Source organism: Stylophora pistillata, chromosome 2 (genome assembly GCF_964205215.1).
Source record: "Stylophora pistillata chromosome 2, jaStyPist1.2, whole genome shotgun sequence".
NCBI lineage: Eukaryota > Metazoa > Cnidaria > Anthozoa > Scleractinia > Pocilloporidae > Stylophora > Stylophora pistillata.
In genome coordinates, this window is record NC_142520.1 from 25,946,160 (window position 1) to 25,971,814 (window position 25,655).

The window sequence follows — 25,655 nt, forward strand, 5'->3', positions numbered from 1 at the left end:
GTTTATCGAAACTTATTCCTTGTAAATAAATTGAAGTGATGAATCGTTCAAGTTTCTTTAATAAAGAGCTATCTCTAAATTTAGATCAAGGTGAATGCGATGAAAGTTCACGCGACGAAAAACGTCCATTGACAGTTGGACCGTTTTTACAATTTTATATATTTGCTTCTGATGCTTGTCGACTATCACTATCTAAACGACAGTTTAAGGAGTACTGACTTTCGGGCGAGATATTTGAGATTTTCTAATTATTTCTTTTGTATAAATAGGCTGAGCGAAAATGGACGAATAGCTCGCTAATTCACTGTCGCACTGTCTCACGCAATGATGGTACAATTTTTTTTCTGCGTAAAGGCATTCCAACAAGCTGTAATGATCTTTTCATTTATAATTTGCTTCAGACTCTCAACAAATTCTTGTCACTGCCCGCCGCGACTAGCCTGTGCTACTTGCGGGCAGTGTCAATTATGTAAGGTTTCTCTTTTTCTTTATTTTTCTTGAGTAATTTTTAATCATTGTAACCCCCCATCCTAATGCGAAATAAATTGTTGTTTTTGTTGTTGTAGTTGCTGTTACAAAGGGAGTGCAACATGAAACTATGTCGAAGTTATAGCCTAACCTTTATGATCATTATATCCCGAGCGCGTACTTGAAAACAGCTTGCGTGAGGCATATCACACCTGTCTTTAAAGATCTACTTATCTCTATAATAGCTTTATAAACATTTTTACCTCTGTATAAAAAGATAGAACATTTTGATAACCCGGGAGTTTTGGTATTTGTTACGAATGAACGTTCACGATGAGTTACTTTCGTTTACACCCGCTTCAAATGCATTACAAGATAAGATTTTCAGACTCCCTTAATATTAATCAAAACAATCTACCCGCCATCTTCACACTCTACAGCATACATCAGACAGCATAGCAGAATGAGGGTACCAAAAGACAGGATGCGAGATATGTTGCTAAAATACTCTGCCAAATTACCAAATTGCAAAATCGTGCACCGCGTAACTTCCATGCAAGACGCTTCTCGCCTTGAGCAACTGAAGACCCAGCGTGATATAACACGTTCACAATTGACGTTGATGAAGAAGAGAGCTATTTGCATATACGTAAATTCACTTTAGGCATTGCATTAAGTAATTGTTTTTGCAGGCGTCAGGCGCCTTATGGAGATATTCCTTCAAAGTCACCGTTTTGATGTGTAATTTAAACTACGTTTGTTCTTTTTATGAACCAGTTCCTTGGGATAAAGCTTCAAAGAAGTTTCCGAAGGGATATAATAATAAATTCTTACAATGGATACTAGCAACAAGACAAAGTGAGACATTTGAGTTGCAAAGAGATTTCCTTGGGTTTGTTGACAATACGCTTGTAAGCATTTTGCTATTCTTTGAACTTCAAGGCAACATGAAGCCCCTAAGAATAAGCAGGCAATAAAATAAAGTTTTTAAACTCGAATAAAACGCCCTCGAGTGTTTGATTGACGGTTCGGAGAATTGTGTCAGCTTTTCCAAAAACAAAAACTACGACATTTTTATCGTGTCGAAGAAAGAAGAAAAAAGAAAAAACCGACGGAAATTAGAATTAGAGTGTATTTGAGAGGGATGATGAGCGAAAGCAGGAATTCTTGTACAAATTCAAATGAATTCTGTAGGGGATCTAAAGGTAGGGGATCTAAAGGTAGGGGATCTAAAGGGCAACGGCTTACGAGTGTTCGTTTCTTATTTTTTTTTGTCTATTTCTATCGAAATAATCGATGAAAATGCCCCTGTGCCCTGCTTGGCAGAGACTTCACACCACGGGACATTGAACACTTCGATTGTTACCATCGACATCATTTCTAATTATTTTCATTGTTATTTTTAGAATCAGTCAGTTATCGTAAAACATTCTTCTGTCAGGCAAACAAGACCTAAATTTGCTAACGTTTCGCTTAATATATTTCCTGGCAATATTCACTTTTACGAAAACATGATACATTTCTGAAACGCATCACAAATATTTCAAAGCAACATTTGCCTAAAATGACGGATAAACTGCAAAATATGCCAAGGTGGCCTCTTAATAATTGATGACAGGAACTTACCTGTTCTATATTGTTAGTGAAGTTCATTGACAAAGCATCTTAGCCGCAAAAAAACCTTCAAACAAACCTTAATTTTGTGGAGCTATCCGCCAAATAAGTTTTAATTTTGTAAAGAGCAAGGACGTTAGTCATTTTTTTTTAGAAATGCTTGTATAGGACCATTTCTTGGTATTAGGCTGTCTCAATTTGCCCTCATCCCCCCTAAATTAGACTTGTGCCCTTGGGCTCCGGAAGGGAAGGGACCTCATGCAAGTTTTATTCCCTGAATTGCCTTCTCTCGCTTCAAATTTAAATCGAATATCCACTATTGTTTTATTATGTAACCCTTTGAATTCTTAAGACAGCTGAAAGGAAGCAATGGATAAAATAACATTTGTGTTTTTAACATGTTTTTTTCGAAGAATACAGGTAAGATGAATTAAACAATCGACGCTGTTTGGTATATTAATCAATGACAGCCATTCAATGAATCATCATATCATCAGGAAAAACTGGGTCTAGTGCACGCAGTCGAGGCTCAACACGAAGCTTTCAAATAAACTTTTCGAGAGATGACTGTGAGATGATAACCACTGTCTTTTGAAACACAATTAACCAAGACTAGTCGGGCACAACTGTAAATATTTCTTGAAGGAACTTATGATGATAGAAGCAATGTGAATTAAAATAGTTAGACCCGAGGAAAAAGTAAGAATAATGTTTAAAAAAATACTGAGGAAAAGTAGAAAAGAAAAAGTACATTAATTCAATGTAGTCTTGTTTTTCTTTTTGACGTCAAGTTTCGTCAGAAACCGCAACTCGATGCACGTGACCAAATAAGCGAGGATTACAGCTTGTTCGAGGCTGAGTTCTCGTGTCTTTGATCCTTGAACTGCCGGTTTTACATGAAAGATAAAGCTCTGCTCTTGGATATCATTAAGAAGGCAATTATGGGGGTGGCAAGAAGACTATGTTAGAGGACTCTGGAATACACGAAATGCAAATTTGAATAAAAGAAACGCTTAAATTGTTTAGACCGTTTGACGTCAAGGAAAATATTAACGAACTGATCGAGTCATAATTTCCGTTCCACCTGTTAAATAATTACGTGCTTCCTTCAAACGGTTCTTGAGCTAACTTTGTAAACCATTTGGTGGCTTCCAAATTCACATTACCGCTTAGTTAACTCCGCTTATAGCCAAGGGCAAGTATGCAGCTATGCAGGAACTATTTTTATGTGGTAACATGTTTTATTGTGGTAACATGTTATGTGGCAGATGCTTCAAACAGTATGTTGAGTATGCAAGAATTCTTTAGCAAGTGCTTACGAGTTACGATATTTTTTTCGGAATTGTAGTTTATTATTTTAATATTTTTTCTCTCTTCAATTTCAACAAACAAAAGTTCTCGATGTGAGTGGAAAGACTTTCAGCCGCGGTACCAAAAGCGCACTGGCCTTTGCCAACTTTAAGGCTCACAAGTTTTCGTACCTGAACATCACCAACATTGCTTCAGATTATGTTATGAAAGGCAGCGATTGTGGACTGGCTTGTATTAACATACCTTCATGCTTCTCCTTCAATCTGGCTATATTTCAAGATATCATGGGAAAATTGCTTTGTGAATTACTTCCATCGGACATGTACAACAACTCGGACAGGTTTGTCTCCAGTCAGAGTCACCACTACTTCAGTATCATGGTAAGCTCGAAATCGCAGTATTCTATACAGCAATTTTCCAAAATGGGGTCGACTTAATTAGATAAAATAAATTTTCTTAGCACAACTTTTTTAAAACACCTGCTATCGACGGGAAGCACTTTTCCTACCCGTTGGCAAGATTAAAGAGGCCATGACTTCATCAACAAACTTGAAACACTGTAGTAATGGAAACCTCTCTAACCATGAACCTGAAATACTTTTCAATCCCGCTCGAGTAACATAGAATAAATTGATGCACAATATTTGTTACAAAGGCAATTTTTCCAATTTTTGAGAAGGCCCTTGGGTTGGAAGAAAAAGATAAAGAGAAAAAGCTAAAAAAATCGTTCTTGGTTATTTTGATGTCAGTACTAAAAAAGCAGTATTACTCAATTTGAACTGTTCTCCTCTCAGCAACTTTTTATTAATCGTTTTTCTTCTTTTAAGTGCTGGGGCTGTCATGCAAGTTGTATGAGTAAAAAACATGTGTTACTCGACTACTTTTGTTCACCCACTCTGGTTTGTTTATCCATTCTCACTCCATGCTATGTATGGGAGGCTTTGACTAAACTGAAGTTTTGTCCTTTACCTGTTTAGTCCCCATGCCTCAGTTGGCCCTGTAAGAACGGTGGAACCTGCGTTGTACAGTACGAGAAGAACAGCTATGTGTGCGTTTGTGGAAAAGGATACACTGGGAAACATTGCGAAATGGGTAAGAGATCGTAAAGTTTATCAGCTAAGAACTTTTTTTTCCACCTGACGGGAGCTTTGTTAACATCGTGCATACCGCTATGTTTCTCATCTCCTAATTATGGCTATGAAACAAAAAAAAATTTAACGGAAATCTGAAGAGTTCGTCAGAAAGGCTTGATGAAAGAGTCACAAAGCACTGAGAATTAATTTTTCTTCTTTTACCCCCACTGGACTAAACCATCGGATCCATATTTGTTGACGATTTATCCCTTAGTCCCCGATTTTGGCCGCAGGTGCTACTTGATATTATTCTAACGTTGAATTATAGTAAAGAGGCTTTTTGAAAGGACTGTTTTGACAGGAAGGTTTTGCAAATTGACCAAGTGCATGATGTGTAATTTATTAGTGATGTAAGATAGTTCTTGAAGCACCTATCTGATTATTGCCTAACAGTTTAACAAAGCAAATGCAATGCACAAACTAATTTGTCGATATCGTTTTAGTTAGAGATGGCCCAGTTACTCAATACATAATTCAATGTAAAAATAAAGAAGAAACTCCTAAGAAGTCATGATGAATGTAGTCTGCAGTGCATGCGTCTTATTAAGGCGAATTAAGGTTAGAAGCTCGTGATCCTTTATTCGAACGCAATGTTCGATTTGGAGTCAGAGTGGACGGTGGGAGCAGGGGATGGGGAAAGGGCCCCTCTCCTTATTTAAGACTATCACTCACTCCCTTGGTACAAAGTAATTTCTCTCCCCAGCCTTCCGCTGTCATTAAAATCTAAGATGGAGGCCATTTTTCGCTAAAACATACTGAGCACTCGTTGGCCTAAATTACGCCTGCTCTGCAGGTTGTGATCAATAAGATTTTGTATTTCGGCGACATTTGTGACACCCTCTGACTAATTTTATTTTGATTTTTTCTCTTTGATCTTGTGTAGAAGTTAAAAAAATTTATGTCTTTCTCTTTCCATATATTTAGACATCGATGAATGTGCCGAGGGCTCACACTCTTGCGACAGCAGTGCTCATTGTGCTAATACTGTGGGATCCTACAGATGCAACTGTAAGCCAACATATTATGGAAATGGGAAAAATGCAAACAAATTTTTGGTTTCATTAATGCTCTTTGAATAGTAAATACACGTAGCTAAAAATTATTTGCGGATCAATAATCGCAGGTGATGATATTTCACGTACTTTTTCCTACTAATCTTTCAGCAGTGTATGGACAGCCTCTAAAATGCCACGGTTCAGAATTTTAGTCTCACATCGTTTATGACGAAAGTGCCGCTTTCGAACGTTTTCAAGTGGTCTTAAAATCTTTGAATATATTTCCGAAATATTCATCTAGAAACTTCAATTCTGCTTAAATTAAAATGATCTTTCAATGTCCTGATCTAACGAGACCCTAGACACCAAATACTTCGATAGCAAGAGCATAGCAACGATTTCCAACCACAAATAATTTCTGTTCAACTTCTCATTTTCTGGGTTGAAAAGGTAAAAGAACTGCATGTAACTATTTGGGAAATTCTGCAAATTTATCTCCTAGGTAAAATATTTGTCAGTTTTAGCTTTCACCCATCATAGTTATTGTTTTGATTTCACAACAGCTCTGGCTGCTTCTAGTATTCTCAGCGGCCTTGACGGTGACCAATACCTAGGAGTGCTGGTATCATATCTGAGTCCAGTTCTCATGGATCCGGGCCGCAGTGTATTTGTAAAATGCTGGCACGCCAAGACAGACGGATGGGCTGCAGCGACATTTCACAATAACTGTGATGGAAAAGGACCCACAGTGACAGTTATCCGGGTCAACTCTTCCATATTTGGAGGATATACGAACGTGTCTTGGTATAGTAAGTATTCACACTGGTTCATGAAGAAGACCACAAGTTTGTTCTTTCCAAAGTGACAACTGCCAAGGGTGGATTAGATCTTATTTAAGTCACTGAGGGGATACAATGTGACCAAGTTAAACGTTTACATGCGGTTTGCATTAATTTGAAATTCACAAATATCAGCGTTGCTATTCGTCCAATCTTCAAACGCGTCATTTAAATTAACAGTGATGTCATTGTTGGTGAAAAAGAGGTAAGGACTACGTAGACAGCTGTCGACATTTCGAACCTCGCCTTCTTCAATGTACTAACCTTGTCTCAGTGTCAAAGAAAAAATCTCGATTACAACATGTATATCATGCTTTCCGAGATGAACAGACCCAACTTCGAAGTAGTCTCCAATAAATATTTAATAAATACTGAAGTTAAGAGTGCATTTATGAAGGACTTTCCAAGACCGTACATGTCTAATGAGAAAATCGCCTATGCCACACCCACTACTTTAAACTTCAATCCTTTACGGAATGAGGTCAACTCATTTGTGAAAATCATTCGATTTCCAGGGGAAAAAGTTGGTTTTTGAGCGTTTTCCATATTTCCGGTAATAACGGGACGGGGGGGTGGGGAGGGGGGGGAAGAAGATTTCTCAGCCAGCTAAAACAGGTTCAGCCAGCATTAAAGAAATTTGGTGATCGTGAGAGAGCCAAGTACAGTTTCGCTTTTTATCTCCGTTCCCTTTCCTCATTCCTCTTTGCTTGATCCTTGCCAAGGATCGTGCCTAAGTTTATTTTCGGCCAATTCATCGTAACATCTATTTTTCACCAACAGGCGATAATCCATGCCGTCACTCTCCAACCAGCAAAGCTTTCATCTTCTCACTAAACAATATCAATGGATATGCTCCCGTGAAACTCGCTCAGTACAGCCATGCTTCCAATGCTATGTATGGCTGTTCCAATTCTGGACCAACTTTTGGTGAAAGTACTTCCCTGCACGACATCTATATATCTAGTGACGCCGTAAACAACCAAAATTCGTACACCCACTGTGGACACACGTACACCGTTCCGCCAGGATATTCACGCCATGACAACTGCCCATTTTTTGCCGGTAGCTATCAGTTTTCCCCTAATGACATCGAGGTATTCTATGAACGGTTATCTTAATGAAAATGTTGTCGTTATAAACGTCCTAAGGTGATCCTTCAGCAGATCACTGAGTAAACTAATCTAATTGCCTTCCTGGGCACTCGATCATAAACATTTATTTTCTTGAACTGCAAAGTGCTTTTGAATTCGTTTCTAAGATAGATTCAAATAATAAAGGTGAATCTGCATTTCCACGGTATACAATATAAATGCATCACATGATGTGCTTGAAATCAATTTCATTCGTTTTTAATCGCTTTTATGTGCTGTTCATGTCAAAGAAAGGTAAAGACCACAATAAAAGAACAAGTAAGAAGCGTCGTTTGATCACATAATTTAATGTTCAACTAATAACATTGGTAAGACCAAATAAAACGAGAATTTTAATATTACGACGTAAACACAACAACGTTACAATTCTAGTGTTCGCGCGCAAGCGGTCTTGGGTATAGCGTTACGACAGTTGCGATGGCCAGCGGCCGCTCCATCCTCCCCCCCAGTGAGTCAAGAAGACGAAGGACAACCTAAAAACAACCTAAATGAACCTAGATCACAAACAACAAATTAAACAGTTTCCATGAAAGGGCTACAAGTGTCCTCAGTTAGATTAGAATTCAACATCGTTCTCTTCAAACAGATTACTCCAACACGCATAACTTTGCGGCAGGTCGCATCAGGGTTCCGTTAGGAGTTTTCACTTCTGCCATACGAACTCTACCATCCTTCCCAGGGAATGTCTTTAGAACTCGTCCGAGGGGCCAATGTGACCGAGGCGCATCATCAACCTTCATTAGAATAAGATCTCCTTCCTTCAAGTTCCTTCGTTCTTTATTCCATTTTGGGCGCACTGTCAAGGTAGGTAAGTATTCTTTACGCCACCTCCGCCATATCATGTCAGCTAACGCTTGGACCATTCTCCATCTCTTGCGGCTATTAATTTCTCGCTCCTCAAATCGGCCAGGTGGACTGTTTGGCGAGGATCGTCCGATGAGAAAATGGTTTGGCGTTAGCGCTTCGAAATCCTCGGTCGTCACTGACGGGAGTGAGGGGTCGACTATTAACAATAGCCTCTGTCTCGACAAGGACTGTATGGAGTGTTTCCTCTGGCAATGTCTGGTCATTTACGACAGTCTTCATAGCTCTTTTCACTTGCTTGACCATTGACTCGAATATTCCTCCCATGTGTGGGGACGACGGCGGGTTGAAGTACCAAGTGATCCCTTCTCGGGCCAGCTCGCCGGTGATTCGTCCCTGACTCAACGACTTCAAAGCTTCACCTAATTCTCTGTTCGCTCCCACGAAATTAGTTCCGTTGTCTGAACGGATTGTCTTTGGGTTGCCTCTTCTCCCACGAAACCTTCTCAACGTTATGATGAGCGAATCAGTACTCAGATCGCCTGCCACCTCCAGGTGGACCGCACGGGTAGTAAGGCATGTGAAGATACACCCCCACCTCTTCTCAGTTACTCTTCCCCTCTTGACACTAATTGGACCAAAATAATCTACACCCGTGTTGGTAAATGGAGGCTCGCTAAGGGCGAGTCGTTCTCTGGGTAAAGAGGCCATCACAGGAACGGTTGGCTTAGCTCTCCTTCTCTTGCAAAGAAGACATTCATTGATGATTCTTCTAACAAATGACTTCCTCGGAGGATCCAGAACTGTTGGCGCACGAGAGCCAGTGTGTGCTCCCTTCCTACGTGGAAGTGTCTTTCGTGGATGTCTTGAACCAACAATCTAGACAGAGGATGTACCGGGGAAAGTAATGCTTGATGTTTTGCTTCAAATGGTATCAGAGCTTTAGTCAGCCGACCTCCAACTCTGATAATTCCATCAACGAGGACTGGTTGCAGTGGAAGTAGTGGACTGTTAGACGAGAAAGCTCGGTTCGCTCGCAGGTCCTCGTAGTCGTCCTTAAACGATTCAATTTGAGCTTCTTTACACAAGGCTAGCGAGGCTTCTTCGAGGTCGGCGGCGCTCAAACACATTGTTTGACGTTCTGGAGGCGGATTCATCTTCTTTATTTTACACCTCAGAATGAATTTGTATCTCATCCACCAAGCGTACTGCCGACATAGCTTTCTCCAAGAGGAGTACTTCTTCCATTGCACCCTGTTTATAGATGAAGTAGTGGACACAGCAAGGACTGAGCCCTTAATTTCTAGCTCAGTTTCATCCACAATTGGTACTTCCTTAGTACTCGGCCATTCTGCTTCAGGCAACATTAGAAATTCTGGACCACTGATCCATCGACATTTCGGAGTCAACTCATGAATATCCTTCCCTCTCGTGCAGTCATCGGCCACATTCATTTTGCCAGGAATGTGATGCCACTCCTTAACGTCCGATTTCGAGACGATTTCAGCAACTCTGTGAGACACGTACGTGCTAAATCTCCGCTGGGTGTTGCTAAGGTAGTGAAGCACTATCCTGGAGTCACTCCAGAAATGCGTTTCATCGATATCAATGTCGATTTCTTCCACAATCTTAGACATCAGCCTAGTGGCTACAACGGCAGCCTGTAACTCCAGACGCGGAATAGTCAAGGCTTTGATTGGCACAAGCCTAGTCTTACTTAAAACAAAGCTCACAATGACATCTCCACGAGTCACCGCACGGAAATACGCAACTGCTCCGTAAACGACTTCTGACGCGTCGCAGAACACGTGTAGTTGTACCTTTAGGCATCGGTCGCGATGGAAGCCATACCACCGGGGAATCATGATCGTTTGAGAGGACTTCAAACCTTCTTTCCAACCTTGCCACTTCTGCAGGATATCATTGGGCAGCTCGCTATCCCACTCAATCTGGCGTCTCCACAACTCTTGGATGATCAGTTTCGCCCTTATTACGTAGGGTGCGGCAAGGCCTAGGGGATCAAACACGCTACTCGTGGCACTCAATATTCCTCGCTTGGTGTTTCGGAATTTACTCTTCGCTGGTTCAAGACTCAGCAGATCTTGCTCTGCACACCACTTGACACCTAAGGCTCTTTCTTGAGGCAATCCATCACGATCTAATTGAATAATGTCGCACGCCACTTCTGACGAAGGGATTGCTGTGAGCACATCTCGGCTGTTTGACATCCACTTCGTTAGGCGAAACTCGCCAGTTGCTAGGATTCCTATCAAATCTTTAGCCAGACCTGTGGCTTCATTGCAGTTTTGCTTCGATGCTAGGAGGTCATCCATATAGAAATTACGTCGAACAGCGTTGATGGAATCCTCGCTGAATTTCCCTTGCTGATCACGAGCAGTTCTCTTCAACGCATAGTTTGCGCAACACGGTGAATCTACAGCGCCAAACACGTGAACAGTCATCTTATATTCACTTGGTCTCTTCGTTTCATCTAAGTCTCTCCACAAGAAGCGCAAAGAGTCTCTATCTTCTTCGCAAACTCTCACTTGATGAAACATTTGTTCAATGTCCGCCATCACGCCGATCCTTTCAGTTCGAAATCTCATGAGGACCCCTACCAAATTGTTCAACAGATCGGGGCCAGTCAGAAGCTTGTTATTCAAGGAAACACCATCAAATTTTGATGCGGCGTCAAAGACCACACGGACCTTTCCAGGCTTGTTTGGATTAACAATTGCATGGTGTGGTAAGTACCATGTTTTTGGGGTTATCACTTTGGCCTCTTCCTGTGTCATCCTTTGGGCGTGTCCTTTAGTGACATAATCGTTGATGACATTATGATATTTCTCTGCTAGCTCTGGGTTTTTCTTGAGTTTCTTCTCAGTGGAATGAAGTCTTGAAACTGCCATAGCATAATTGGTAGGCAAGACTGGCTCACATTTCCATAACAGTGCTGTTTTGTAGTGGCCTTCCTCTTTGACTGGGTTGCTTTCAAGGATGGCCAGAGCTTGTTTGTCTTCAACTGACAAGGTGGACTCAGAGAGATCTCGCTTGGTTGCGTAAGAGTCGATCTCCCAAAATCGTTCGATTTGATGCTGCAATGTAGTCTCTCTATCTGATGCGAGAAAGTTTGCACTAATTGTTTCACAGTGTCCTTGATTCACATTTCCAAACAGCGTCCATCCGAGAGGGGTCTTTACTGCGATGGGCTCATCCCGTCGCCCCTGGCGGACTTCAAGGTGAATCAATAAGTGAGCCATGTCAGCTCCAATGAGAATCATCACGTCACCACCTTGGAGTTCAGGAAGATCTACGTCAGATAAGTGATTCCACTGCTCGACGGTCCTTTTCTTCGACAACTTGAAAGATGGAATGTTGAGTTTTTCGATGACCTAAGCTCCATGCACCATAACCGGGTCTGGCTGTTCTTTAGAGGAAAGACTAAAGCTTACCCTGTCTAAGTTCTGAGTAGTAACTTCATTGCCAACTGTATTAATGTTAAGGCGATATGTCTCGCCAACAAGTTGTAAGCGTTCAGCTAAGTCTTTCCTAATCAGGGTTGAGTCACTTCCAGCATCAAGGACAGCATATGTGTCAACTGTGTTCCCTTGACAATGAATTCGAACTGGGAGCACTTGGAGGAGGATCTTCCGCTGAGGTTGAAAACAGACTTGGTTGATGTTGTTCTGGACGATGGGCAACGAATTTGACACCGGTTCTGGGTTACGAGCATTTTCCTTTGGAGAAGCCGATGTTTGGATAAAGCTACTTTCGTTGCTGGTGAGGCTAGGACGCGACTCTACTCGAAGATCCTCATGTAAAAGGGTGTGGTGGGGACGCCCGCACCGTTCTTTAAGGCAACGCTTCGTACTCGGGCAATTCTTGACTTGGTGGTTCGTTTTCAAACAATTGAAACAAAGTCCATGTTCCCTTGCAGTTTTTCGCCTTTCTTGTAGGTGCTTAGACTTAAAAACAGGACAAAAGGCAACAGGGTGTCTGTACTTGCAGATGACACACCCCTTTTCATTGGATGGGGCTTTCTCCTGCTCTTTGTTCAATGATTGGGTTTGGGCTAGTTTGGAATCTGACAAGTCGCTGCTGTTGCTTGGAGCGTCAGGAGACCTTTCCGTTGTCGTGGCGAGGGAATTTAACTTAAGATTTGGCTTTGCTTTGGGGTACCTTTGTTTCTTGTTCCATTCTTCGCATATGAAATCTTCAAGGGGGTTAAACAGCGTTTCTACTCGCTTGCGTAACCACTTCTCAAACTCTACCAGGGTGGATCTATCACTGCGTCCATCTATGTATTCATACCATCTTACTCGGAGGTTCATGGGTAACCTCATAGTTGCCCTGCTGAGGTACTCTGGGGTTTGAAGAATAGCTGACTGACCCATCTTTACACACCATGTCGTACATGCTTTCACTTGGTAATAGTAGTCACGTAATGCTTGCCTATCATTTGAGGGTACATAGGCACTGTTGAGCATGTCATTCAGATAAGCTGTGGCCACACTGTTGGGGTTCCCAAACTGACGTTTTAAAGTCTTAAGGGAAGTTGGGTAACTATGACCTGTAACACCTAGACTTTCCACGGCTTTCTTAGCTTCCCCGTCAAGATTTTGGAATAAATAAGCCATTCTATCTGAGTCGGTGAGGGTTGTCTTGTTGTGAATTTGATCACGAAACCTCTCAATGAATTTAGGCCACTCAATAGGTTTTCCTGTGAATTTGAGGAGCTCAAGTGGTGGTAATCGCTGCTGTTCTTGAGCTCGAAGAAGAGCTACACTTGAATCTGTCTGCAAGCTAGTAAAGGACCACTGAAAGGCTGTTTCCTGGCCTTCTCTCAATCTATCAATAAATGTATCAGCCGGTTCTTCTACTTGTAGTGAATGACTGTCATTTCTACTAGGTCCCCCAAAGTGAGGGGTTGATGTGCTCCGACTGGCTGGGGCCCATTGTGTTACGTACGATGGTTGAGAGTGGTTTGATGGAGCAGTGAAGTTTGACTTGCCAGGAGTTTGGATTAAGTTGTCATGGCAACTACCACTAGGCGTTGATGCTAGAACAACACTGCCATCCCCCACCAGGGAACTAACTGTTGGAGGGACTTCTCCACCAGGCCCACGGCAAAATGACCAAGTAACAGAGGTTGTTGCAAGAGCAGCTGTATTACTATTATCAAATGACGCAGGTTTGCGCTGGGACGCGGTCACATAACCAGGTGAAGACAAATCTATGTAAGATGGAGGCCTGAAGGGTAGACTAACAGGGGTAGCAGCAGTTTGAGACGAGTATTTTCTTTCAGGACTGTATAATCCCCGTTGAGGCGACTGCACTGCAGTACTGAGTGTTAACATATCTGATTCACTTGCTTGGGCAACTGGTACCAGAGTAGAGCCTAAAGTGACGCTATTGCTATGAGCTGCATGGAACTCTAGATCCTTTACTGGCAAGGGCTTGGAAATTGCACGCAATGGAGAGCATTCGTATGAGACAACTTTTCTATCCAGAGATGACTCTGTGTAAACATCTCCTTTGAGTTCTTGAAAAACGTATCCCTTAGTAATCCCGGGCTCAACTTCAGTACTGGGACTATCTTTGCGTTCAACCTCAGAGGTTGCTTTAGGACTGTGCACTACATAATGTTTCAAAGATGGAGAAGATTTACTGACCTTGAAGATTTCATCATTAGAGGCCTTTCCTTCGTTAAATTCTTGACCCAGTATTTCATGCTCAAGATTTGCCACCTCAGCTTGATTTTGGGCGGAAGTCACAGCCATTTCGTCTTCTCTTTTCTTTCGTAGTAGGTCGAGCTCTCGTTTTCGACACTCAAGTTTCCACTGTAATTCCCTTTGAGCCATTTCTTCTTGAAACTCCTGTTCACGTACTTCATTATCTCTCTTAACTCGTTCGGCAAGCTGTTTTGCTTGAAGGCTTGCGATGGAGGCCTTTATTTTAGCGTCTCTTCTTCTTTTTGACGAGGACGACGAAGAACTAGAGCGAGAAAGCGCTTTCGAATGACCAGAATCGACCTGGCTTACCGAATCTTCAGGAGTCACTTCAAGGCTGCTGTGAAGCGGTGATATCACACATTCGTCGACCAAGTGCCACGATTCTTTATTGCTCATCGTGAGCGACTGATTTGTATCCGGCTCGAATGGACCAAAATTGGTAAGACCAAATAAAACGAGAATTTTAATATTACGACGTAAACACAACAACGTTACAATTCTAGTGTTCGCGCGCAAGCGGTCTTGGGTATAGCGTTACGACAGTTGCGATGGCCAGCGGCCGCTCCAAACATTAATCTCTGCCTGAACCTTGATAAAAAATGAAGGGTTTATTCTGAGAATATCTAATCACATTTCTTATTCATTCGCATTAGTGCTGATTTTGAAGAGATAAGTCCTCCTGTAAGTGTTTCCTTGTGGATGACTTTTATCGTTTTACAAAAAGAGAGATTCTCAATATTGATCATCCTGACTTTAATTTCAACAATCTTCATTAAGCTCATATAAGCGAGGCTCGGTGTGAGAAAAGAACCCAGCCTAGTTTTGAGCCCAAATTGTATCCCCATCCAAATTTTACCAGAATTTCCATTTCATTACTATACCATAAGGCGTTTCCAAATTATTTTATCTTCAGAAAAAAAATGACACTTTCAAAATACAAGTTTCGAAAGTTCTTATGTCATCTTCAGTTAAAATAGTTACAAAGGCGAAATTGAGTTTAGAGTGTGTACCTAATACCCATGGAACAAAACAACAATAGGACCAAGAGAATTTACGCAATTAGAAGAAAAGTTTTAGTTTGATATGATACAGTCTACAGTCTAAAAGTTTAATTGAAGAAGACAGAAGAATTGTCGAACCATTTCTTTTATAAAAGGACATTTATTTTCCACAGTGGTTTTCTTACACAAACTTGCCAGCTATTCATAACTGTAGCTAATCATAACTGTAGAATAAAAATGATAGGAAAACGACCGCAATTGTTATAGGGTCGATCAGCGACAGAAAATTGTAGGGCTCTTCAAGAAAAATCGCGACAACAAGAGTCAGCCTCGAATCTTCTGTCAGAGCTTATAGTTACAGGAAATCATTATTTGAAAACAGCGTTTATTTTCCGTTTATTTTAGCTTAGCTACCTTCCATTTACGCGTTTACACATGCCTCCAAAAAAGCTCTTAATAGACTGCAGGTTTGCATTACACATTTTAACACACAGAAATGGCTATTTCCGAATTCTCATTATACCTAGGGGCCAAATTTTCTTCGAAAATTAAGCAATGTTTATTTAACTACAGTTTCCAAGAAAAAAGTTTATTATATGAAAACGAGCGCGTGTTATCTACAAAACTTTATTTAGCGCGCCAAAGTGTGGTAGCTAATTAACACATGACACCAATACTGACTCCTTACGTTTTTTCCAGTTGTCTTATTTGTGCAGCCAGATTTGATACCCGATTAATTCGCACAAAGAACACAACGTCCCGTTCGGATTGTCGCGCCTCAGTTGGTTTATGATTAGCTCAAAATGGTCAAAATTTCAACACTTCTCAAATGGTCCAGCAGCCTCAGTTTGCATGCCTTCGCTCTCCTACAGTAGACTTGTGTAGGTGTGGGTCCACGGGTGAGTATCTAGCACTATTGTTTCGCGCAGATACCTGTTCCCCTACCATTACCCTGCAACCCTAGAAGCCACTACTAACTGGATTTTTACAATAACTATATGATCCGTCGGTCTTGCAATAATCATATGATCCGTCGGCCCTCCTCTTTCAATCCTGACGTACGAGTGACCGGACGGATGAGGAAAACACTTGCGGCAAAATTTACCAACTTTTAATAACACTCATAATGATATGCGAAGTTGAAATATATTTAATAATGGATGTTTCATGAATAGTTGAGCAGCCTCACGTGCAGCTATGTAATTACCGATGATAGAGTCTGGTTTGGCCTTGAAAATAATTTCTTCTAGTTTTCTAAAAATGCGAAAAAACAAAAATAAATAAATAAATAAATAAAAACGTCGGCCAATAATATCCAGACACCTTGACCTCACGCTTGGTCAATAACGCGTATTTATTTGACCTTTTCTTGGTATTGGGCTGCCTTAGTTTCCCTTCACCCTCCTAAATTAGACTTGTGCTGTTGACGTTCCGGAGGGGAAAGGACCCAGCACAAGCTTAGTTTCCGAGTGTTTCTTATCGCTCCAACTTTATATCGAATTACAGTTCTATTGCCATGTTAGCCTTCAAATTTTTTAAAAGGTGGAAAGGAACCAATGAATAAAATAACGTTTATGTTTGCAGGGTTTTTTGTATGTCAGAGGATAAGCAAGATAAACGAAGCAATTGACACTGTTTAGTGTATCAATCAAAGGCGCCCATTCAATGCATTGGCACGTGACCGGGAGAAACCGGGTCCAGTACACGTGGTCGAGGCTCAAGTTAAGGTTTTCAAATAAACTTTGCGTACGAGGAATGTAAGACAATAATCCCTTTCTTTTACAATCAAAATTTACCCAGACTTGTCGAACACAACTAAAAATATTTCTGGAAGGAACTCATGATTAGAGAAGAAAAGAGAATTAGAATAAATTAAACCCGGGAAAAAATAAGATTACTGTTAAAAAATTACTGTGGAAAACTAAAAACAAAAAAAATTTTAATTCATTATTAGGTTTGTTTTTCTTTCTGCCAGAAAGTTTGGTTAAAAAACACAACTCGATGCACGTGACCAAACAAGTGAAGATTATAGATAGAGTGCACGTGTCTTTTAACCTTGAACTGTCGGTCTTTATCAGAAAAGATAGCGCTTTGCTTTTGAATACCATTATGAAGAGTATGAGAGAAGGTGACAAGAAGAGTATGTTAGAAAACTCCAAATGACACCAAATGCAAATTTGAACAACTTAAACAGTTAAATTATTTAGGCCGTTTGACATCAGGGAAGATATTAACAAGCTGATCAAATTGTAATTTCCGTTTCACCTGTTAAATAAATACATGCACTCTTCAAACTTGAACTAACTTTTTCAACTATTTGGTGGTTTCCAGATTTACATTTCCGCATGGTGAACTCCGCCTATAACTAAGTCCAAGTATGCAGCTACACAGGAACTACTTTTATTATGTATTTGTGATAACGTTTTCAATGGCGAATGGTTCAAAAGGTATGTAAAGTATGCAAGAATATTACTTCTTCAACAAGTGCTTACAAGTTGCAATATTCTTTTTTTTATTGTAGTTTGTCATTTTAGCTGTCTCTTTTTCTTCCCTCAAGTTCAATAAAAAAAAGTCATTGATGTCCGTGGAAAAACTCTTAGCCGCGGCACCGAGATAGGACTTGCCTATGCCAAGTTCAAGGCTCACAAGTTTTCCTATCTAAATATCACCCGCATTGGCTCAGATTATGTTATGGATGGCAATGAATGTGGATTGGCTTGTGTCAACATACCTTCCTGCTTCTCTCAACCTGGCTGCATTTCATGATATTGTTGACACATTGCTGTGTGAATTACTTCTATCGGACATGTACAACATCTCGGACAAGTTTGTCGCAAGTCAGAGTCACCACCACTTTGGCATCGCAGTAAGCTCCAAACCGCCGTCATCTTAACAGCAATTTACGAAAATGAGGTTGAATTTAGATAAGCAGTTCTCTATGCGCAACTATTTAGGACGCCTGCTATCGACGGAAGCACTTTTCCTGCCCCTTGTCAATATTACAGAGTCCATGACTTGAAGCGACTAAACTTGGACCACTGTAAGAGTTGAAACTTTTCTGACCATAAGCCTCAAGCACTTTTCAAATTGTGCTCGAGTAACGTTAAATAAAGTGATGGACGAGTAGCGTAAAATAAAGTGATGCACTACCTTCGTATCAAGAAAATGTTTTGGGAGCCCTTAGGTTCTGAAAAAAAAAACAAAAAAAAAAAACAGACAAACAGCGCCATACAAGCTTCAAGAGTAAACAAACGTGCGTGTTTCTCGATTACCTTTGTATATACACTTCTGTTAATCTCCTCTCTATGTTCTTCGTCCTCCTACTGGGGCTGTCAAACAATTAAACTGAAGGAAACTTGAAAGTTTGTCAGCAAGTGCATGATGTAAGAGTTATAACCCACTGACATTTCAACTCTTCCTTTCTACCCCAACTAGACTAAAATATTAGTTTCATATTTTGGACAATTTATCCCTTAGTCCATGATTTCTCGCGTATTTTTCCCGTTGGTGGTACTTGACATAAGTTTGAACGTTATATTAAGTTCTCTTACACGTAGGGCGTACGCTCCTAAAACAGCCAAAAGTTGTCCAATTTTCCACGAATTTTACTAACATACAATCTCTTGCAAATAAGCGGCAATTAGATACGCCAAACAAATCTAGCCCGGCATGGAGGAAGAATAAAGCCGCTCGTATTTGCAAACCACTTACACCGAAATCAAGAAAATGCTTAAATATGAGCGAGAATATCGATCCAGCTTCATCGAAGAGAAGCATACCGAAGTGTTGATAGCTTTCCAAAAGCGACTCGGAATGCAGATGCTTTCATCCCTTTCTTAGTCGTAGCTCTGTATATACAAGAAACAAAGCTTTAATCGTACAGATAAGAATTTTTATATTCTTGTAGAGGTCGAAAAATTATAGTAAGCATTCATAATTAGTCACAGTAAGGTCCAAAAGTAATCAATAAGCTTGATATTTACCTCTCTCCTGTCCATATTTATACGGTATGAGACTCGTCAACGATGATCGCTTCGATGGCGTCTTTGAGCTGAGAGTTCTTTCTGAGGTGACTCAAAAACCTCGAGGACAAAGCTTCCTCAGCCGAACCAAAGATCAAGTCAAACTTAGCAAGTTCTTCTACTGGGAAACCGTCCGAAAGACTTGTTCCTTTTAAGCCAATTTCTTGGGCTTCGACAACCTGGTCGTCAACGATGCTTTTCAGAGGGCAAACGACAACCATGCAACAGTGTTTCTTCGTGAGAAGCTGCTTGACTCCCACACCAAATCTAAAAATAATGCTTTTACCGAAGCCTGTCGGTAAAACCGCCAACACATCTTTATTTCTGGAAAGTTGAGGTATGGCATCTTGCTGTTCTTGTTGTAAAACAAAGTTTTCTAAGACATCAAAAGTAGCTGAAGAATCGTTCAACGCAAGATCTATCTCTTCTTCGCTAAACGCCATGTTGGATGTGATACATTACAAACTGACGTCACATTCTGCTGTCAATAAAAAATACTGGACCAATCAAAATCGTCCGTTCGTGAGCGAACGGGTTATTCAAATTTTCAAGTACTGCTGGCAGGCGTTCCTTTCCCTAGCCCTAACCTCTCCCCCTCCCCCCACCTTCTAATTGTTCGCCTCGCTCCATTTTAGGCGCGGTCTGGAAAATAAAGCAGAAAGCCCAAAGTCCTAATTTTCGCCCAAACTCCACAAGAAAGCCTGCTCTGCAGGCTACGCAATAAAGAGCGGACATACAAATTTCGCTCTTATTGAAAACATCCGCCATGAAGTCGCAAGAAGTCAACCCTTAGATGACTCGTGTAGATATTTTGCTAAAAACGCAATTTGCTTTTTTTCCCTGCTCTCGAAATAGATATGTCATTCTTAATTCTTAATAGAATAAATCCTTTTTTGACCAAGCGTGAGGTCAAGATGGTTGATACTAGGCCCGGTTCAGACGCCGAACTTTTCATGAGCCGAACTCAATTTGAATTTGGACTGACCCAAATTAACAAAAGTACGCCTGTTGATTCGACGCCGTTATTTTTGGCCGTTCCAAATACAGTTCCAGTAAAACTAGTCACATTACTTTCAAAATACATTATAATAGTTTATGCATTAGGATCTGCACATGAAAAGTACGACGTCTTAATCAAAGCCGTTCCAATGGCCGAGGGCGAAATTCTCGGCCAAGCCAGGCGGGAAGAACGGGTGAGCCGTTCCAAATTGAAATAGCCGTTCCAAATTGATTCAGACGCCGATCTTTTCATGTACTTAATTCAAGGAATTAGGTTCGGCTCATGAAAAGACCGGCGTCTGAAGTGGGCCTATTAGTCTCGTTCCTTTTTTTGTGTTTTTAAGAGCCAATGCCTATAAAAATCGAGCAAAACTGAAATTTCGCGGCCAGAGCCAAAAATTTTTTCCGCTGATATTTTGCCCATAGATAGCTATTGGTAAGTAACTAAACATGAGGTAGTTTTTTTTCAAAAAGGCCGCTTTAATTTGGAGAAAACCGATAAAATCCGTTTTTGCTGTCGGCGACTTCAGAACAGCCAAAATTTAAGACGAAATGCGTCCCTTCTCAAAACTCGCTTGCATGCAAAAGGGAAGAAAGAGAGATAAAATATTTTCCTATGCGTAAGTTCACAGAGGGTTTTGCTTCTAGATTGGTGGTAAATATTTCATTTAGCCGTAATCTGAACAGCGAACAAAGATATTTTAGAACTGCTTTATTCTTAACCGTAAGAAATTTATAATTTGGCCGAAAGTCGCAATTAAAATTTCAGGCATGTGCTACACCTTGGTTTACCCTGAGACTCAATCCTTAGGGTCTTTGAACATTGTACTAAAAAGGTACGTAAAAACAGGCTTGGGTAATTCAGTTTGCGCGTCACACGAACTCTCCGAAGTTGAACAAAATTTGGTTGAAATTTGAGACATTTGAATATTTGACTTAATTAAACGACTTGTTATTTCTGAAAGGGAACAATAACCTTTTTCTTAGCCGAAACCTAACATATTTATTAAATACGCTATCGTTGTACAAAAATTAAATTGAGGCAAGGTTTATTGGCTTTTTAAAAGAATATGATTGATGTCGCTACCTTCTAAATTAGTTACAACGGAGTTATAAATTGAGGAGATAAACCGATCAGGAGTGAAGTTGCGTGACAAAGAGGAAAATCCTTCTGTCCGCTCCGGGTGACTGAAAAAAGGGATTGATTTATTAAAAGAGCAAAAAGATTCATTGTTTATAAATCTCTTAGAGTTTTCGACCATCATAGCTCTTTGCATCGTAACGATCAAATACTTTTAAAGAGATATACTTTGGCTGGTAATTGATTTAATTTTTTTCGTTACTCCCACCGACGCAGCCCCAAACAGTTTCTTTCGAAACTATCAGCCTTTCTGAAAACAAACTACATCACGTTTAGTTACGTACCAATACTTATCTATGGGAAAAATATCACCGAAAAAAAAATTTCCACTCTGGCCGTTGGTTGCTGAATTTTTACAGGCTTAAGACCGTCGACTTCGTCTCGGTTCATAAAAGCGCAAAAAGTAAAAAAATTCGACTGATTTCTAGCCATCTTGTCCTCGCGCCTGGTCAATAACGTATGTACCGGTTGCTCTTAACCCTTTAATCCCTGACAGTGTTTGATATCTTATTTCTCCTTACATTTTTACCTTGAATCAAACGTTAACATCAAGAGAATAGGGGAAATGATCACCGACCAGAGAGACTTTTGATTTTAAAATAAATTCCCCATGTCAGTTCCATTGGAGGTGTACAGAGAGCAGTGTGGAGAATATGTATATTGATCTAACGGTGTTGAGGGGTAAAGAATTATTCAGTCTTCGTCAAACATAGCGTATTTTTCGAAATATGTTACCGCAGTGTACCAAACGAAGGAACAAGTTTAGTGACTGCAAGATTTTATTTTAAGAATTCTATAATTAAGACACTTAGAAAGCATACAATTTAATCAGAATTGTTTGCACAACTTGAATTACCGCGTATGAATGACAGAATCACCTATTTTTTTTTTATCTTTATATCGAAGCCTTGCACTTTTTAAGCGGCAACATCAATAAATGAATGTTGTAAGGATACTTTCTGTGCTCTTACACGTAGGGCGTACGCTCCTAAAACAGCCAAAAGTTGTCCATTTTCCCACGAATTTTACTTACATACATGCTTCTAGGCTGCATAAGAAAATAAAAATGCAAACTACAATCCATTCTGGTCTCTATTTTTCAAATATCAGACGAAACTACAAAGTCTTCACCTCTGCTTTGATTGATGAATCGATAACGTCGAACATGTCGTTGACGAAAAAAACAAATAAAAAATTACATTTTCAGTGCCTGTATGTAACCATATAGCAAAACATGCAGGTTAAAGAGTAGCCTGGCTGAAAGTTTTTAAAGCGGAAAGTTACCTCGAGATAAGGCAACAAACGAAATGAAAATACACTATAAATATACCTTTGATACAATGGATTTTAGTATACCTCAGCTAAATAAAGGTAATTTAAAAGGAAATCTGTCGTAGGTATTGGTTTTGAATCAGTAACAACGCCAACGGGACCAACTAAAATTTACATGAGTCTGAAGTAGAAAGCGTATTTACAATGACTTCTTAATTAATTGATATTTTTTTAACTTGTCAAAGGCACGTTTAGTCTGTGCCACAGCAGCGCGAAGGACAAACCGGAGGTGGAAGCAGTTTGTAGATAAAAAAGGATCCACAGTATTTCACATTTATTACCGCAGTGCGCTTGCAACCTGTGTTACGATCACTAAAGCAGACCGTCCTTTTTACTGCACCATCTTCTATTGTAGGGTGAGCGCCATTCAGCCAGCCTGACCAGGCTGCATCACATCTGTATGCTGGCACATGCGTTGTTGGCATTTTTGTTCCTGCAGCTTCCTTAAATCGATACCATCCTTCGGGGAGTTCGCTGTCACACCGTTGATAGGTTGTGACGTGAGAACTTTTTCTGTCGCGGCTGTCCAGAGTTGTGTAGTTATGACAACCATCCGCTGGAAAGTTAAGGAAAAGTTAATTGTGATTATTATCCGTAAGACCTTGATTTCAAGAACCCATCATAGTTTAAGATTCTTAACGCACCATAAGTCAATCACCCTTTTTTTACAACTCAGCAGACATGCATCAAGACGGCGACGATGCAGCGTAAACTTATGGAAATTTGAACCATCCCGGCATTGAATGCCCAATCATTTTCTTTCGCCACGAGGCGGGCGCATGATGCTTATACTTTCTTTTCATTAATGTTTTCATGCAGTTCCCGCATCGCGTGTGTAGTGGCACGCCCTAATCGAATAGCGGCAACCCTTTCAATATAAAGCTAACATAGAGTTTAAAGGAAGGCGCAATGGGGAAATTAGCAGTCAGGATTCACTTCAAAGACGCTTAAATTAAGCCAGCATGCAGTATCATTAAATTTGTGGTCGTCAATTTGTGCGTTTGAAGGTCTCTCGTTTTAATTAGTTTTAGCGCTAGAATGAGCAGCCTATAATGGGCAAATAGCGCTAGAATTATCTAAGAATTTTGATGACTTCAATCATTATTACTCTTGGATGACGAAATTTATACCAAAAGAAAGAAGAGAATATCGAATGCCCCGAACAACACCCTTTCATCGTCACCAAGTGTTAAGTACCCAAGCGATGGCTAGGGAAAGTTTCTGGAAAGGATGCCATCATTTACGCGCGCTGAGATGAATCAACACATAGCGAATTCAGGGAAAAGGGTGGCAAACACCGAACACCACTCGATTCCAACCAATCTGAGGAAAGCAAAAACCTTTCTAAACGATGAGTACTTGAAGGATATCGAAGCTAGCAGTGATCAAAGGTACTTCTATCTAAGAACAAAATGCTACCACAGTTTTAAAAAGAGTGAGGCTCCCCATGATCTTCGTCTTTGTTTGTGCCTTGTTTCGGGCCAAGTTATTCATGCCAACTGCTCCTGCAAAGCTGGTAAAGTAGGATACTGCAACCACGTTCTTGCATTAATGTTCAAGGCTTGCAAGTTCTGTTTATATGATAGTAAGAGCACTGTTGACTTGTGCCAGGATGAGGATGAATAACCCGATCTTGCATGCACCTCCCAGCTCCAGAGGTGGCATAAAAAGGGACGTGGAGAGAAGATAACTGCTCAGCCAGTGATGGAAGTGATTGTTGCAAAAACTAAACTTGATGAAATAAGGAATAGAGAAAGTGTAAAGTGTCTTTTATTTGAAGCCAGAGCTGACCCCCAACACAATGTTACTGCAGAAATGAATTTGGAAAAGGCCCTGCAAAAAATCAACCTGTAGTGTATTACCCATTGGCGCATGCGTGCGAGAGTTGTTGTTAGAACACGTTGTCCGCCATTGAACTGTTAAGTTAATGTGTGTTGGTTTAATCCGAGTGTTATTGGTTAGATCCGAACCATCCGGGCGGGATACTACAACTGGCGACGAGGAAACCACTGATTGAAGGATCTATATTGTAGTTTGAGAATGGCTGCCGCAATTATCACTGATTTAGGTGGAATATCTAGCTTCGATCTTCACGGGAATCCTACAACTGTTGGAGCACGATGGAAGAAATGGAAGCGATCATTTGAATTATTCATCGTTGGAAAAGGAGTAAAAAACGCAGCGCAAAAGAAAGCTCTTCTTCTTCACTGTGGAGGTCCACAAATGCAAGATCTTTACTACACGTTTCCAGAAGCTCGAGAACCTGGCGAAGGTGAAACTGTTTACACAGTAGCGATGGAACAACTCGATCAATACTTCACGCCCCAAGTCAATGTCCCCTACGAGAGACATCTGTTTCGAACTATGGCTCAGTTCCCTACTGAAAGCGTCGATCAGTTTATCACAAGGCTTCGTGAAAGGGCAGAATACTGTGAATTCGGTGATGCCAAGGATGAAAATATTCGTGATCAGATAATCGAAAAATGTATGTCTAGTCGTTTTCGAAGGAAACTTCTGGAGAAAGGAAGAGGACTGACCTTAGAGCAACTACAAAATACTGCAAGGTCTATGGAAGCTAGCGACAGACAAGCAGAAGCTATTGAGAACCCAAATGAAGGATTGACAAAAAGACTAAATTCCGTCCAAGAGAAAACTGAAGGGAAGAGATGCTACAGATGTGACATGTCAGGACACACTCAGGATGACAAGCGATGTCCCGCAAGAAACAAAGAATGCCGGAAATGCCACAAGGTAGGCCATTTTGCAAAGTGCTGTAAAACTAAAAAGGCAAAAGATCCAAATGATAAGAAGCCTTGGCGAAAGAAGCCAAGAGGGCCAAGAGATACCAAACGATCAGTAAATCAGATTAACTCCGAGGATAGTCCAGATAGTGAGTACGCGTTTACCATTGTTGATGGGAAACAACCTATGGTCCAGGTGAATGTTGGTGGTGTACCCAATGTTGCCATGATTGTCGACTCGGGAGCTAGCTGTAATGTGATTGATCGCAATTTGTGGGAAGAGTTAAAGCAGAATAAAGTGAAGTGTGCATCTATGAAATCCAATAAGAAACTGTACCCATACGGAAGTGCCGAACCGTTGAAAACAGCTGG

At 40.7% G+C, this 25,655-nt stretch overlaps 4 protein-coding genes and 1 pseudogene across 4 annotated transcripts; 2 read left to right on the forward strand and 3 right to left on the reverse strand.

The window, feature by feature from the left end:
- Nucleotides 1-3,250: 3,250 nt before the first annotated feature.
- Nucleotides 3,251-7,781, forward strand: LOC148738046 (uncharacterized). The gene is made up of 6 exons (XM_088749948.1): nt 3,251-3,362; nt 3,478-3,773; nt 4,371-4,485; nt 5,451-5,534; nt 6,085-6,330; nt 7,141-7,781. Exons 1-6 carry the CDS (start codon nt 3,284-3,286, stop codon nt 7,476-7,478), a joined length of 1,158 nt encoding a protein of 385 aa, XP_088606074.1. The 5' UTR covers nt 3,251-3,283; the 3' UTR covers nt 7,479-7,781.
- Nucleotides 7,782-8,408: 627 nt separating this feature from the next.
- On the reverse strand, nt 8,409-9,026 carry LOC148738047 (uncharacterized). The gene has a single exon (XM_088749376.1). It carries the CDS (start codon nt 9,024-9,026, stop codon nt 8,409-8,411), a length of 618 nt encoding a protein of 205 aa, XP_088605502.1.
- Nucleotides 9,027-9,087: 61 nt separating this feature from the next.
- Nucleotides 9,088-14,443, reverse strand: LOC148738048 (uncharacterized). The gene is made up of 3 exons (XM_088749377.1): nt 11,768-14,443; nt 9,212-11,674; nt 9,088-9,153 (listed from the first exon to the last, which is right to left on the reverse strand). The coding sequence occupies exons 1-3, from the start codon at nt 14,441-14,443 to the stop codon at nt 9,088-9,090; spliced, it is 5,205 nt and encodes a 1,734-aa protein (XP_088605503.1).
- Nucleotides 14,444-19,048: 4,605 nt separating this feature from the next.
- On the reverse strand, nt 19,049-19,513 carry LOC148738049 (putative ATP-dependent DNA helicase Q1). The gene has a single exon (XM_088749378.1). It carries the CDS (start codon nt 19,511-19,513, stop codon nt 19,049-19,051), a length of 465 nt encoding a protein of 154 aa, XP_088605504.1.
- Nucleotides 19,514-23,664: 4,151 nt separating this feature from the next.
- The window catches only part of LOC111347290 (uncharacterized), a 6,295-nt pseudogene continuing 4,304 nt past the window's right edge, over nt 23,665-25,655 (forward strand).

Bases quoted from the DNA above. Each gene is read 5' to 3' on its own strand.
- LOC148738049 (XM_088749378.1), bottom strand. From the start codon at position 19,513: ATGGCGTTTAGCGAAGAAGAGATAGATCTTGCGTTGAACGATTCTTCA.
- LOC148738047 (XM_088749376.1), bottom strand. From the start codon at position 9,026: ATGGCCTCTTTACCCAGAGAACGACTCGCCCTTAGCGAGCCTCCATTT.
- LOC148738046 (XM_088749948.1), top strand. From the start codon at position 3,284: ATGCAGCTATGCAGGAACTATTTTTATGTGGTAACATGTTTTATTGTG. The intron at 3,774-4,370 runs GTAAGCTCGAAA...TTACCTGTTTAG, and splicing joins ACCACTACTTCAGTATCATG to TCCCCATGCCTCAGTTGGCC. The intron at 6,331-7,140 runs GTAAGTATTCAC...TTTCACCAACAG, and splicing joins TACGAACGTGTCTTGGTATA to GCGATAATCCATGCCGTCAC.
- LOC148738048 (XM_088749377.1), bottom strand. From the start codon at position 14,443: ATGAGCAATAAAGAATCGTGGCACTTGGTCGACGAATGTGTGATATCA. The intron at 11,675-11,767 runs GTAAGCTTTAGT...CCATCTTTCAAG, and splicing joins CTACTCAGAACTTAGACAGG to TTGTCGAAGAAAAGGACCGT. The intron at 9,154-9,211 runs GTACATCCTCTG...ACTTCCACGTAG, and splicing joins ATCAAGCATTACTTTCCCCG to GAAGGGAGCACACACTGGCT.